Source organism: Salvelinus namaycush, chromosome 41 (genome assembly GCF_016432855.1).
Source record: "Salvelinus namaycush isolate Seneca chromosome 41, SaNama_1.0, whole genome shotgun sequence".
Taxonomy (NCBI): Eukaryota; Metazoa; Chordata; class Actinopteri; order Salmoniformes; family Salmonidae; genus Salvelinus; species Salvelinus namaycush.
The window spans coordinates 11,235,021-11,247,127 of NC_052347.1; the positions used below are offsets into that span (position 1 = coordinate 11,235,021).

At 48.9% G+C, this 12,107-nt stretch overlaps 1 protein-coding gene across 1 annotated transcript in view; it reads right to left on the bottom strand.

Moving 5' to 3' along the window:
* Positions 1 to 14: 14 nt before the first annotated feature.
* Positions 15 to 12,107, bottom strand: part of LOC120034140 (histone acetyltransferase p300-like) — a 30,436-nt gene continuing 18,343 nt past the window's right edge. Inside the window, exons 18-29 of the mRNA XM_038980582.1 lie at positions 10,924 to 11,163; positions 10,662 to 10,750; positions 9,057 to 9,137; positions 8,453 to 8,509; positions 8,092 to 8,169; positions 7,750 to 7,817; positions 6,100 to 6,250; positions 5,606 to 5,866; positions 5,222 to 5,387; positions 4,906 to 5,073; positions 4,498 to 4,662; positions 15 to 4,413 (exon numbers count right to left, since the gene is read on the bottom strand). Of these exons, the coding sequence (XP_038836510.1) occupies positions 1,177 to 4,413; positions 4,498 to 4,662; positions 4,906 to 5,073; positions 5,222 to 5,387; positions 5,606 to 5,866; positions 6,100 to 6,250; positions 7,750 to 7,817; positions 8,092 to 8,169; positions 8,453 to 8,509; positions 9,057 to 9,137; positions 10,662 to 10,750; positions 10,924 to 11,163 (4,761 nt within the window). The 3' untranslated portion in view covers positions 15 to 1,176. The remainder of the gene's footprint in view (positions 4,414 to 4,497; positions 4,663 to 4,905; positions 5,074 to 5,221; positions 5,388 to 5,605; positions 5,867 to 6,099; positions 6,251 to 7,749; positions 7,818 to 8,091; positions 8,170 to 8,452; positions 8,510 to 9,056; positions 9,138 to 10,661; positions 10,751 to 10,923; positions 11,164 to 12,107) is intronic.

Sequence of the window (12,107 nt, forward strand, 5' to 3'; positions counted from 1 at the left end):
AAATATTCAGCACATCTTTCATTTTCATTTTATTATTAAAAAACAGTATTTGAGTCCACAGTTCTTTGTACAGTAAAAAATATTAAATTAAACTCTCAAAGTTCTGAGCAGAAAGATAAATTGGGGTTGGGACGAGGGACAGCAATTATTCTGGGGCAGGAGAAGGGGACCAGTGCATTGGGCTAAAGTCCAGAGGGAAAAGTAAGGGTGAGGCAGAGAGCGACTGGTCACGTCTCTCCCCTTCCTCAGTTATGCAGCACAGTTCATTTGGATCCATTCCCTCTGTTTTACAAGAACAGTAATGTCCTATACACTGGCAGACCCCCCCCCCCCCCCCCCCCCCCCCATACCTCATGTACTCTAAACTTTACAGGCATATAGGTATGTGCCCCCCCCACCTCCAATACTAAGTGTCTTACAGGAGTGCTCACACATTCGAGGGTGAGGGAGGGCATGTGTGTTCAGTGAGAGGGATGGCCCTTCCAGTATTGATGTCCAATGGTTAGGCATTTCAAATGTAGTCTCCATTGGCCACTGAAACTTGCAGCAGACCCTCAACCACAAACACTCATTTTATTCCAGATTGAAAGCCCAACCCAGACATCAGTGAAATGAAATAACCCCACCCCCATTTCAATAACAAAAATATATTCTATGTGAATTGTAGCAGTCTTAGGGTATATGCCAACAAACTGCCAAAAAATGAAAATAAATAAAGTAAACCCAAACGTTTAAAAGAAAGATATGCATGATGTTTGGATTTATTATAATAATAATCCAAATCACTAAAACTGATAAGACTGATTCATGGAGAAATTACAATAAGTCCATTGCATTAAATTATTTGCTCTTACATTTTTCAACATTTTTTAAATCTTAAACATTTCTTAAAAAGGCAAATACTCATAGTCCCAAACCCCAAAAATATTACCTGCATCGTATTCTCTAAGGGAGATTACCATCCCCCTATTTGTACACAATTGGCAAAAAATATATTAACAGCAATAACTTACCATTCATTTATTAATTAATCGACATGTTGATTTATAGTTGCATCTCCCATAGGAAGTTCACTTCAATGTATTTTTTATTGAAAACATTAAATAATATTAATAGTAAAAATAAAATAAAAAAGGCTAACACTGTCCCAGGTGCAGTCCCGAAAGCACGGCGAGGCTACATGTCTAAAGTGTTATGATTAATGTTCTGCCCAAGGTCCTGGCTGTTCCCAGACAGCATGTCAGGTCCTCCAGGCCCATGGAGACCACCCATCCCACTGAGTTGAGACAGCATGGCATTCTGGTCTGACCCAAAGTGGTCCATTGAGTTCTGCTGCTGAGGCGGCTGTTGAGAGGGGACCACCATACCAGGGTGGTGCTGGGGTAGCTGGCCCGGGTGCGGGGAGCCCATCTGGGTCTGTGGGGAGATATGGTGAGGGGAAGGCTGGGGCTGCATGCGCGGGGAGGGGCTAGAGTGTGGTGGCTGGGACTGGGGTCGCGGGGAGGGCTGGGGCGAGCGCACTTGGTTGCTGAGGGACGTGGACAGCGTCTGGCCCTGCAGGTGAGGGGACTGGGCCATCTGCTGCTGGGGGCTCATGGGGCTGCTGTGCTGGGCCGGAGAGCCCCCACCCAGGTGCTGCTGCTGTTGAAGCAGCCTCTGGTGCAGTGCCTGCTGGAGCAGAGCCTGGGAGGACTGCGGCTGGGGGGTGCCCTGCGGGGGCTGCTGAGGGGGGCAGCCTACTCCAGTACCCGGACCCCCCTCAGCCCCCTGGTGGCCCGCCATGGCATTCTGGTGTTGTTGTTGCTGCATCTGGAGTTGGTGCTGATGTTGGAGCCTCTGCTGGAGCACTGTAGCAGCCTGCTGCTGGGTCACCGTGCTGGGGTAACCCTGCTGCTGCTGCCCTGGCTGGGCTCCAGGCTGCTGCTGCAGTCCAGACTGGCCCTGACCAGGCTGCTGGGGGGCCATGCCCGGCTGGCCCATGTAGCCCTGCTGCTGGAACTGGGCATGGTTCCCAATCTGTTGCTGCTGCTGTTGCTGTTGTAGTTGGAGATGCCTCCTCATAAGGAGCTCTCTGAACTGGGGGTTTATGTTGGCCATGTTAGGTGCCTGCTGGCCTGGCATCCCTCCTTGCTGATGCTGCTGCTGTTGATGCTGCTGAAGTGATGCCACCTGTTGCTGCTGCAAACTACTAAGCATAGGACGCTGCTGCTGCGGTTGTTGTTGTTGTTGCTGCTGCTGCTGCTGTTGTAGCTGCTGTACTTGCTGTAGCTGGGTCATGGTGGGCATGTTGACTCCCTGACCCATGTGCATACCTGGCTGACCAGCCACAGCATTCACATTGACCTGTTGGCCACCCATACCTCCTGGAACTCTGCCTGGACCTGGCCCGCCAGGGGCTCCCGGGGGTCCTGGGCCCCCCTTATACTTGGAGGCTCTCTGCTTGATAAAGGCAGCCATTAGCTGAGGGTTTGAGCGGAGGATGTTGAGCACCTGCTGTTGCTGCTCGGGTGAGCTGGGGGAGCGAAGGGTACGGAGCAGTTCCTGAAGGGCAGCCTGCGGGAGGTTCCCACCCCCAGCTGCACCACCTTGCTGCACCATACCAATCAACCCACCAGGTCCCTGAGCCTGCTGCCGCTGTTGCATTTGCTGCGGTTGTTGCTGCTGAGGCGCCACCATGCCTGGATGTCCCATCATGGCTTGCCTCTGCTGAGGTGGCATTCCCTGGCCAGCCCACTGTTGCTGGGGGTTCTGAAGCGGGGGACCAACCCTCTGCTGCTGCACCTGTGGAGGCAGCTGACCCTGGGGGTTAGGCTGCTGGGGCTGCTGCTGCATGGGGCCAGTGCCCACCATCATACCTGGAGGACCCTGCTGCTGCTGCTGCTGTTGCTGTTGTTGCTGCTCCATGTGAGCCCTGGCAGCAGCCTGAGCTGCCTGGGCTGCCTGAGCCGCCTGAGCCTGGGGAGGCAGCCCCTGGGCCCCCACCATGCCCACCCCAGGGTGGGCCATGCCCATCTGGCCCTGGGGCTGTTGGTGGTGAGGGTGCGGAGGCATCATGCCAGCTGCCTGCGCCGCCTGCCTCTGCAGGGACATCTTCCTTTGGGCGTCTGCCACTTGTTGAATCTTCATGGCGATCTCCACAGCCGCTGGAGGAGGCCCTGAAGGAGGTTGCTGCTGCTGCTGCTGGGGCATAGAAGGCTGGCCAGGGTTGGGCTGCTGTTGTGGTGGTTGCTGCTGAGGTGGTGTGGCTGGTCCCAGGCCCGGTTTGCCTTGGGACTGAGGGTGCGGTGAGGAGCCTGGAGGCCTGTTGTTGTAAGGGGGCAGGCTGTTGGGGTGTTGCTGGAGCTGTGGGGGGTTTGAGGCCTGGGACTGCTGCTGGACCTGAGGAACCATCTGCTGTTGCTGGGGGGAGTTCATCATCCCCCCTCCTCCAGGCATCTGCTGGAACTGGTGGTGAAGCTGGTGGTGCTGCTGAGGCATCCCACCTTGCTGCTGCAGCAGTAAAGTTCCTCCACCACCCATCCCTGGCTGGGGCCCAGGAGGCATGTTGGGCTGGGTGGGTGTCTGTGGTGTTGGGGGCTGGGTGCCTCCTGATGTGGGTGTACTGGGGGCTGTGGTACCATTGTTACCTGGTGATGGCAGCCCCCCAGGAGGTCCTCCTCCACCGCAGGCAGGCTGGCCCACCCGCTGCATGCTGGCCATCCGTCTCCGAAGCATCTGAGCCTGCTGGAGGCGGTGCTGGAGTTGCTGCTGGCGGAGCTTGTGCTTGATGTTGAGACAGAAGGGTACGGGGCACTTGTTCTCCTGGCAGTGCTTGGCATGGTAGCAGCACAGGGCAATGAGTTGCTTGCAGATGGGGCAGCCACCGTTGGTCTTGCGCTTGCATCCCTTGGTGTGCTGCACCACACGCTTCATCTTCTGGCAGGACGGCAGGGAGCAGTTGGCATTGCGGCATTGGCAGGCGTGGACCAGGGACTGGATGCAGCGCTGAATGCTGAGGCGGCGGGAGTCCCCGGGGCTCTGAGTGGCAGCGGCCGCTGCGTTGCTGCTCTCGTCGTCCAGGCCCAGGCCCAGCTTCTCCATCTTGTGTTCATGGCCCTTAGTGTTATAGCAGGTGATACACAGGTCGTAGTCCTCGCAGACGGTGCAGTGGAAGCGTGTCTCCACGCTTGCCTTGCACTCATTGCAGGTGTAGACGAAGCGGTCCTGGCTCTGATTGTGTAGCTCCACCAGCATGCACATGGAGCTCCACTTGGCTCTCCTCAGGGAGGAGAACTCCAGGTGCTTGTCCCGGGCCAGCGTCAGGAAGGCGTCACGCCCATCCATCAGGTCGCAGGCCATTAGGGTGTCCGGGTCCGTGATGGGGGGCAGGGAGTTGGCAGTGGGGCCGGCGATGAGACGGATCACAAAGAACACCTGTAGGGGGCAGATAAAGGATGAGCACTGGGACTGAGAATGTGTGTGTGGCTTTATTTAGAAGAGGGCGACAGCATCAAATACCTCCTTGTGTTTCTCCATACAAGCGTAGAGCTTCTGGGAGAGGTCATTGGACACATTGGGCATCCCTGGTTTCTTCTTATTGGCTCGGATCAGGCTGCTGTTCTTGTTCTTGCTCGTCTTCTTACTGTTCTTCTTTTTGGCATTCTTGCTGTCACTTTTCGGGGCCTGTGTGTGGAGAACACCAGATTAAAATCGACTCCAATACATTCCATTAAAGCACTGAATCTGAAGCAGCCTCGAAATTGACCCAATTAGCAATGGTTCAATATCTATCCTCTAAGCAATACTTTTTAACAGCTACTCCTATCATGTTATTATTGAGGACAACCAATATCCCACACCCCAGATTCTGTAGCATATTCACAAAAACACTCCTCTCTCCTGTTGTATTGAAGTCCTTACACTCACATCTACGCTCTCGCTGGAGGTGCTGTTCTCCTCCCTCTTCCTCTCCTCCTCCTCCTGCTCCAGCTCCTTGATGCTCTCCTCCAGCACGTTGGGCCAGAAGTCCCCCTCAAAGTATGGTAGCTCGTTGGCACTGGTGAGACGGTCCTCTGTGGCCTGCTTGAAGACGTCCTGAAACAGAGCATGAATAAGATGTGTCGGGGGGGGGGGGGGGGGGGGGGGGGACTCCATGCATACAATTACCTCATAGAAGAAAGCAGTTGGATTTGCCTGGCACAGCCTGTGCAATGTCTGACAAAACAAAAATTATTGTAGTCACCTTGTAGTCATGCACAATGCGCTCAGCTACGGCCTTGTCCAGCATCTTCTTGTACCACTCCTGTAGACGCTTGGGCTTGGGGATCTTCTGGTCCACAGGATGACAGTGGAAGATGTAGTCGTCCCCTTCACTTGGGGGACAAGCCCAGATGTGCCCTGTTGTAAACCTGCCATGGGAGAGGAAGGGTTGAAGAATCAGACCAGCAACTGGAAAGAGTGAATCTTATTAGAACAGTAAAGTAGAATGAAATCTGCAACCGACCCTTTAGACATTTAGTACATATCATTACACTATGTTTAGAGTGATGAGGTCAAGTCGTGTTCTCAGGAATCTATACCCACTAATAGGTTGAGCTTAGTAAAAAAAAGGGGCCTCGTCTCTTACCCCAACTTCTTGACGTACTCCAGGTACCCTATGAGTATCTCATGGTAGACGCCTGTGCGGAGGTGTCGAGGTTGGAAGAAGTGCACGCTGTCCAGGTAAGAGATATACACGCGTCTCTGGTTGGGCGGAGGGCTGTCTGAACCGTACTCCTGCACATGCATGCCGAAGAAGCAGACGTCAGCCCCGTCTATGTCCTCGAACGCAAACAGCGCCTTCGTCCTGTAGGGAAAGGACTCGGACATCTCCCCGGTGTCCACAAACCTGTATCAGTTAAAGGAGAGCGTAAGTACACACCCACACTGTATAGGCGCTGTCCCACGAGAACAGATAACGTTAGGATAAATCTCAACTCTAGTCTACAAATGGTACTAATTGAAAGCCCACATGAACCTGGAGTCCATTGACACTAGGATCAATTAGACATCTTCCTTGGTAGTCTATATTTGACTCCATATTAAAGAATCACTACCCCACTGTGCCCTCAAAACTCTCACCTGGACTTCATGCCTGGCTTGACCTCCACCACCTTGTCGGAGACATGGACCACACGGATAGTGACATCACCAGACTCTGGATGGTTCTGCCGCCTGAGGTAGTCATTCACTCGCCCCTCTAGGAAGCTGCCCAACTTAGTTTGGGGGAGCCCTGTGAAAATGAAGTATGGAAAGAATAGAATGTGAGAGGGAGAAGGAAGAGAGGAAATGGGTGATAGCAATTAGAGGAAAGGTCACATGGTTTCAGTTAAGCCAACCCAGTCTGGGGCGGGGGGGGGTATGAGGGCTATATCTGTTAAGTAGCTCAGAGCAGAGAACTTCACTGGTGATATTAAAGATGGAATAACCACTGGGCTCTAATCTTGAGTTTAAAAAAATATGTTTTTATAAAAAGGGCAAGTAAGTAGCATAAACTCAACCACTGACTGCTTCTAGAGTACTCTGAAGTCAGTCTGAGGCACTTCGTCAATCAATGTCTAAAATGCCATGATCGCATTGTCAATTTGGCAACTAACAGCATATCTGAGACTTGGACTAATCCTCTGCTCTGAGCACTCAATAAAATCACAAGAGATGACAAGGTGTAAACTGGATCTGACACCATATAAAGACATTTCCCCCTCTTCCATTCAAGACATATTTCATTGAGATCCTTGTATGAGACTAGGCCAGTTGGTCCTTTTAATTTGCACGCCCGCTCGCCTACCTGTGGCTCCCTAAAAACTTTGCCTTCATTGAGGGTGTGGAGAATGGGATGGGGGAGGTAAGAATTCCCACACGTGGAAGGATTGTAGGCATGCAAAAACTGGACAACTGTCAAAAAGTTGGGGGAAAAGCGTGAGTATCGATGCCATTGCAAACTGAAAAAAATGTACCCAAAATATGATTTCAAGTAGATTTCTGGACAGTGGACACCCACTGAGGAAAAAAAGATTTGAGAGAGGATGACATAAATAAGGCTCCAACAAGATAAAAAAAAGAAACGTCCATGATTGCCTCGGTGACCCACAAACCTTAAAAACAGCAAACTATAAACCGAGAACCCCTAAATGACCATGTTTTTGCCATGGCCTTCAGTGTGTACAGGCCTGGGATAATAGTGAAATCGAACCACAAAGCTGCAGCAGACTGACAGCGGCAACTATTGTCTGAGGACTGACTTCTGAAATAAAAAAAATAGGGTTGGTTACATATAACATTTTCATTGGGGAGGGAGGGGGAGATACAAAAGGGTTGGGTCATGGAAAAAAGTGGAATGGAAAAAGGTAGAATGTGTGTTAACTGGAACACTCGTCCTCTCGAGTAGTGTATCAGGGCATAGGAAATTAAACCAGACTGCCTCGGAGGAAAGAAGAAAATTATTTGGAAAACACTATGCACCAAATCATAAATTTAAACAAAGATTTGAAGGGGGGAAAAAGTCAATTATGTGTTTGCTCTTCACATGAAAGTATGGTGTTATACTTGTGGGATGTGCGTTTAGGAAATTAGCATGTGTCAGTAACATCACCAAAGGAGAAGAGGGATAAAGAGAACACTGAAAAGAAACGGCTGAGCGACTGGAGAAGGGAGGGGAGACACAGATAGACTGACACCCCGATGAAGATGACGGTAGATGAGCGCCCCCCGTTTGTCACTTACTCCACTTACTTCTGGCCGCGTATTTGTTCTCTTTCCGCGTCTTATTGGCCTTCTTAAGGCAGCTGTCACATACAAAGCTGTGGAGAGGAAAAGGAACACGCTTTACTTCAAATGCATGCATTTGTTATTTACCATTTCTCAGTGGCCTTCAGCTTCGCTTCTTTGCCCTACTGTATAAGTTGGCAGCAATGAATGATGTAAGGTATTGCTGAGGGTCATGATGGCAAACGGGCAATACAACCACGGTAAGATTGAACCTGGAACTGCACCTTGGAATAAAGTGGGCGGTTTCACAGTTCTAACAGTCGCATTAATGTAAGATGTACAGAATGTGTATGCAAGTTGGCTCACCCTGCCGGCCATATGGTGTCATTATGCAGGACACAAATTTGGTGCATTTTACGCCCACAGTCGGTACATTCCACAAGCCTACAGAAAAGAGAGATGTGGACAGAGAGAGTCACGGGTTATTGATACCATGTGTCACACGGAAATAGTCATTATTTTCTCAACTAGCAGAACATTTCAAAACACAAAGGCCATGACGATAACCTAAACAGGCTAAATTGACTAAAACACAGTAAAGATTAAATATTACAGTTAACAAATATTTCACAGTATCTAAAGTTTATGCACATGTACCACATAGAAAACATATGGTTTGACACCAAGTACAGATCAAATAAATGTAAAAGGAAAAAAGAGTAGGTACCATTCTGGGTCGAGCGTGTCATTCTTCTTCCTCTGAAACTGATCTTTGCTGATGGACCTGTGAAGAGGAAGGAGAGAGGCCCAGGAGTGTGGGAGGTAAGAACAGACTCAAACTATTCACTGGGCCAGAAATGCAATGTACTATATTACAGCAATAAAGAAGTCACAAGCAATAAGAGCAGGCTCTGGCTTTATACAGGCTAGGATTCAGCCAATTTGAAAACATCATCTAACACTTCTGGAACATTAGGAGCCCCCAGTATGTTGGGGTTTTAGCTGAAGAGAGGCAGAAATCAAGTAAAAGGATGGAGACGGCAGTTGAGGTGAACTGCTGCCTTAAGAGGTAGAGGAGAGAGAAATACATTTAATTTTTTTAAAGTTGACTATTTCACTAAGGGAGAGACTGAGAAGGTATTCAGTGATGGGGATAAAGAGAATTTCCATTGAAGAGATTAAACATTTCTCAATCACATTGATAGAGAGTATTTATAAATCAAAGGAACCAAACAATATTTACATGTCATCAAAATGAGCAATAGAAGAACCATGTCAGTATTAACGTGGGGGGGGGGGGGGTTAGAAGGGGTGGGGAGGCTGGTACTCACGTCTGAGGCTGAGAAGGATCATCCCCCAGGGACACGCACTCGCCCTGGATTTCGTTGAAACACTTCTCACAGAAGTGGTACCTGTCAGCAAGAAGCCCAAATTGTGGTGAACTACACCGTTCGCCAACCGCACAGCCAATCACAGAGAAGGCACGAGGAAGCAGTCACCAATCAGGGCAGGGCAGGCCAGGAGAAGAGCAGAGGGCAAGGTCGTCGCCAGGTAGCAGCCAATCATGATGCAGGGTTTTTGTGTGGGCAGGTGTTTTGATTTTGCAGTTAAATTTTGGAGTGGATGATTGGTCACACCAAAGCAGGCCAATGCAGACATCACAAGCGTTAAAAAGGAGGGAGAGAAGGGAAGAGATGGGGGAAGGGGAGGGCAAAATGAATATTAAAAAAGCGTGAAATAAATCGTTACAGGTCAGACGAGGACGATGGAGGGATGAATAGGATGGGAAGAGTGAGGGACGTGGAGAACATAACATCAACGAGGACAGAGATCCAATGCAAAGCACAGATTAGTGTCACAGTCAGTGAGTGGACAAAAACATAATTAAAGGGACACTCCGAGATTTTGGGAGCGAGGCCCTTTATCTACTTCCCCAGAGTCCGATGAACTCGTGGATAACATTTTTATGACTCAGTGCGGTTTTAAGGAAGATAACTAGCGCAATTGCTAACTAGCGTTAGAGCAATGACTGGAAGACTATGGGTAATTGTGCTAATGCTAGTTAGCATTACCTCATGAAACTCTAACCTCCTTCATACTGGACAAACATAAAATGGTATCCACAAGTTCATCTGCCAAAATCCCAAAGTATCCCTTTAAGTTAACACAGTAACAAAGGGGGGGGGGGGCTCAAAAAACAGTGTGTATGAGGAAAAGCAAGTGATAGTGCAACAGCGACCCATCATCCTTTTGCTCCATTTATAAAGAGGGTCCCTTTCTTGTGTTGGAGAGGAATTATCATACATGTAGTGAGGTTGTTAATACTATGTTGCCCTAACGTAACTACACTATAGTGATTCTGTCTTCACGGTGAAATGAATCAAGCCAATCAGCTCCACAGCTTTGTTCAATGAAATGTTCTGCAGATCAAAGTGTTCACTGCAGCAATATCGCCCTGAGTCTTATTTGAAGTACTGTGTCCAAAAGGAATTATCTATCCATTTGCCAATTATCAGTTTGATTCAATTACTTACCTGTAATTGATCAATACATTTCTCTATGCATTCTAAGTAGACTAGTGGAAAAGTGTAGATTTCAAAATAATCTCAAGACAGGGAACCCACTTTGTAAATGTCAAAAGTGAAAATTAAATTGGTGAAGGATGAAGATGAAAATGGTGTCAGGGTGTAACCATTTAAAGCCAAATTAAAACTTAACTCATCTGTGATTGAACAATGCTATATTGCAGAGAATATCAGCATGCACAATAACATCACAATAAGAATCACTCAAGTAGATTTGTGAAATGTAGATTTATAAAAAATATGCAGAAAACATGACTTGTGTGTGTGTGTGACAAAGAGAACCCTTGCGGGTATGAATGACCCTGCTCCTTTCAGTGTCTGAGTATGTTTGTGCTTCTGTACGCCCCTTACCTGTTCTGGTAGCTAAAATAAGCAGAGTCGCGCGGGATGGTGCATAACTGTTTCCCATAGCAGCATAGAGTTTGGGGGGAAAACTCAAGCTGCAAACATAAGAGAGGACATAGTCTATGTACTGAAAAATACTTATACAGGAACCCAATTATTTTGTACGATAGTATGTTTAACAGGCAGTGATAAGGTGAGAAGGTGAAAGCTGTGCTGTCTTCAATGACTGATGTTACACACATCCATTTACACACACACTTCCACTCACCTTCCTCCCGCAGCAGTAGCCCAGGCCCTGCATGACCGGGTCGATTTCAGCTTCGAACACCTCGGCCAGCTTGGAGCAGTACTTGTAGACGCGGGATGTCTTGCGGTTGTACAGCCAGGCGTTGTTAAACATGAGCCAGATGTCATCCACATATTGCCAGGGCTCCTGGTACTGTCCTGTGTCCAGCTTACGCTTTATCGTCGACAGGTCTATGGGGTTCTTTACAATGTCAAAGTAGTCCTGGAGGGGACCAAGTCCAGGTGTCAGCGAGGGTACGGTTCAGCCCGGAAAGAAAGGTGGGGAGAAAAGGGATTGGTGTGGTCATCAATGCAGGAGGGGGGGAAGGTAGAGAAGACCATGGTCATCATCATCGTAGTTGTTGAAGTAGCAGAAGTTGTGGTGGACATCCAGGTGGAACCAGAGCAGGGGAGAGAAGAGGGTGCAGGGGACAATGTTGACGGCTGCAGAGAGGTTCACGTGCAGACAGAGACATGACAGCTTCTCCCCTTCACCACTCAAACTTTGCACCATTTCTACGTTAATGGGGGAACAGGCCAAGGAAGGACACTGGGGTGGCCAGGCTTATCCCCTCCCATTCTGCCCAAATTCAAACTTCTCCTCAAATCAAGGCTAGATTAGTACTCTGAAGGCAGACCAACTTTTACATCCAACAGTTATCAGAAATGACAGGAAAAGCACCCGTTGTGCACTGTAAATTTGTGTTTGTTTTTCAACCAGTCAGACAGTTCCAGTGCAACCGCTTTCTCCTCTACAGACTCTCCTGAAGGAGAGCATTTTCAGGGCATGAGTCAGGGTACAAAGCTGAGGTGAACAGAGCAGTAACAGTCAGGCAGTAACAACACACGCTGGTAAACTGGCAGCATGGAGGTTGGCAACACGGCACAGTCAAAGCCAAGAGCACTGAGACAAAGGTGCAAAGCCAAGGATCTCTCTCCGTCTCCAGGGAAACACAAACAGGAAATGAGACCCTTCACTTTGACAGAGGACACAACAGCCTGTGATGCATGAACACATGGCACATAGTATGCTGCATTCCATTCATCTGAGCTCAATTACAACAACTCTGAGTGCTGTTTCTATGAGTGTATTGGTAATTGAGGTGTGATAATCACATTGTGGAAGGATAAATCCTTGCACTCATAAAAGTGTGGTTTTGCTGGTTA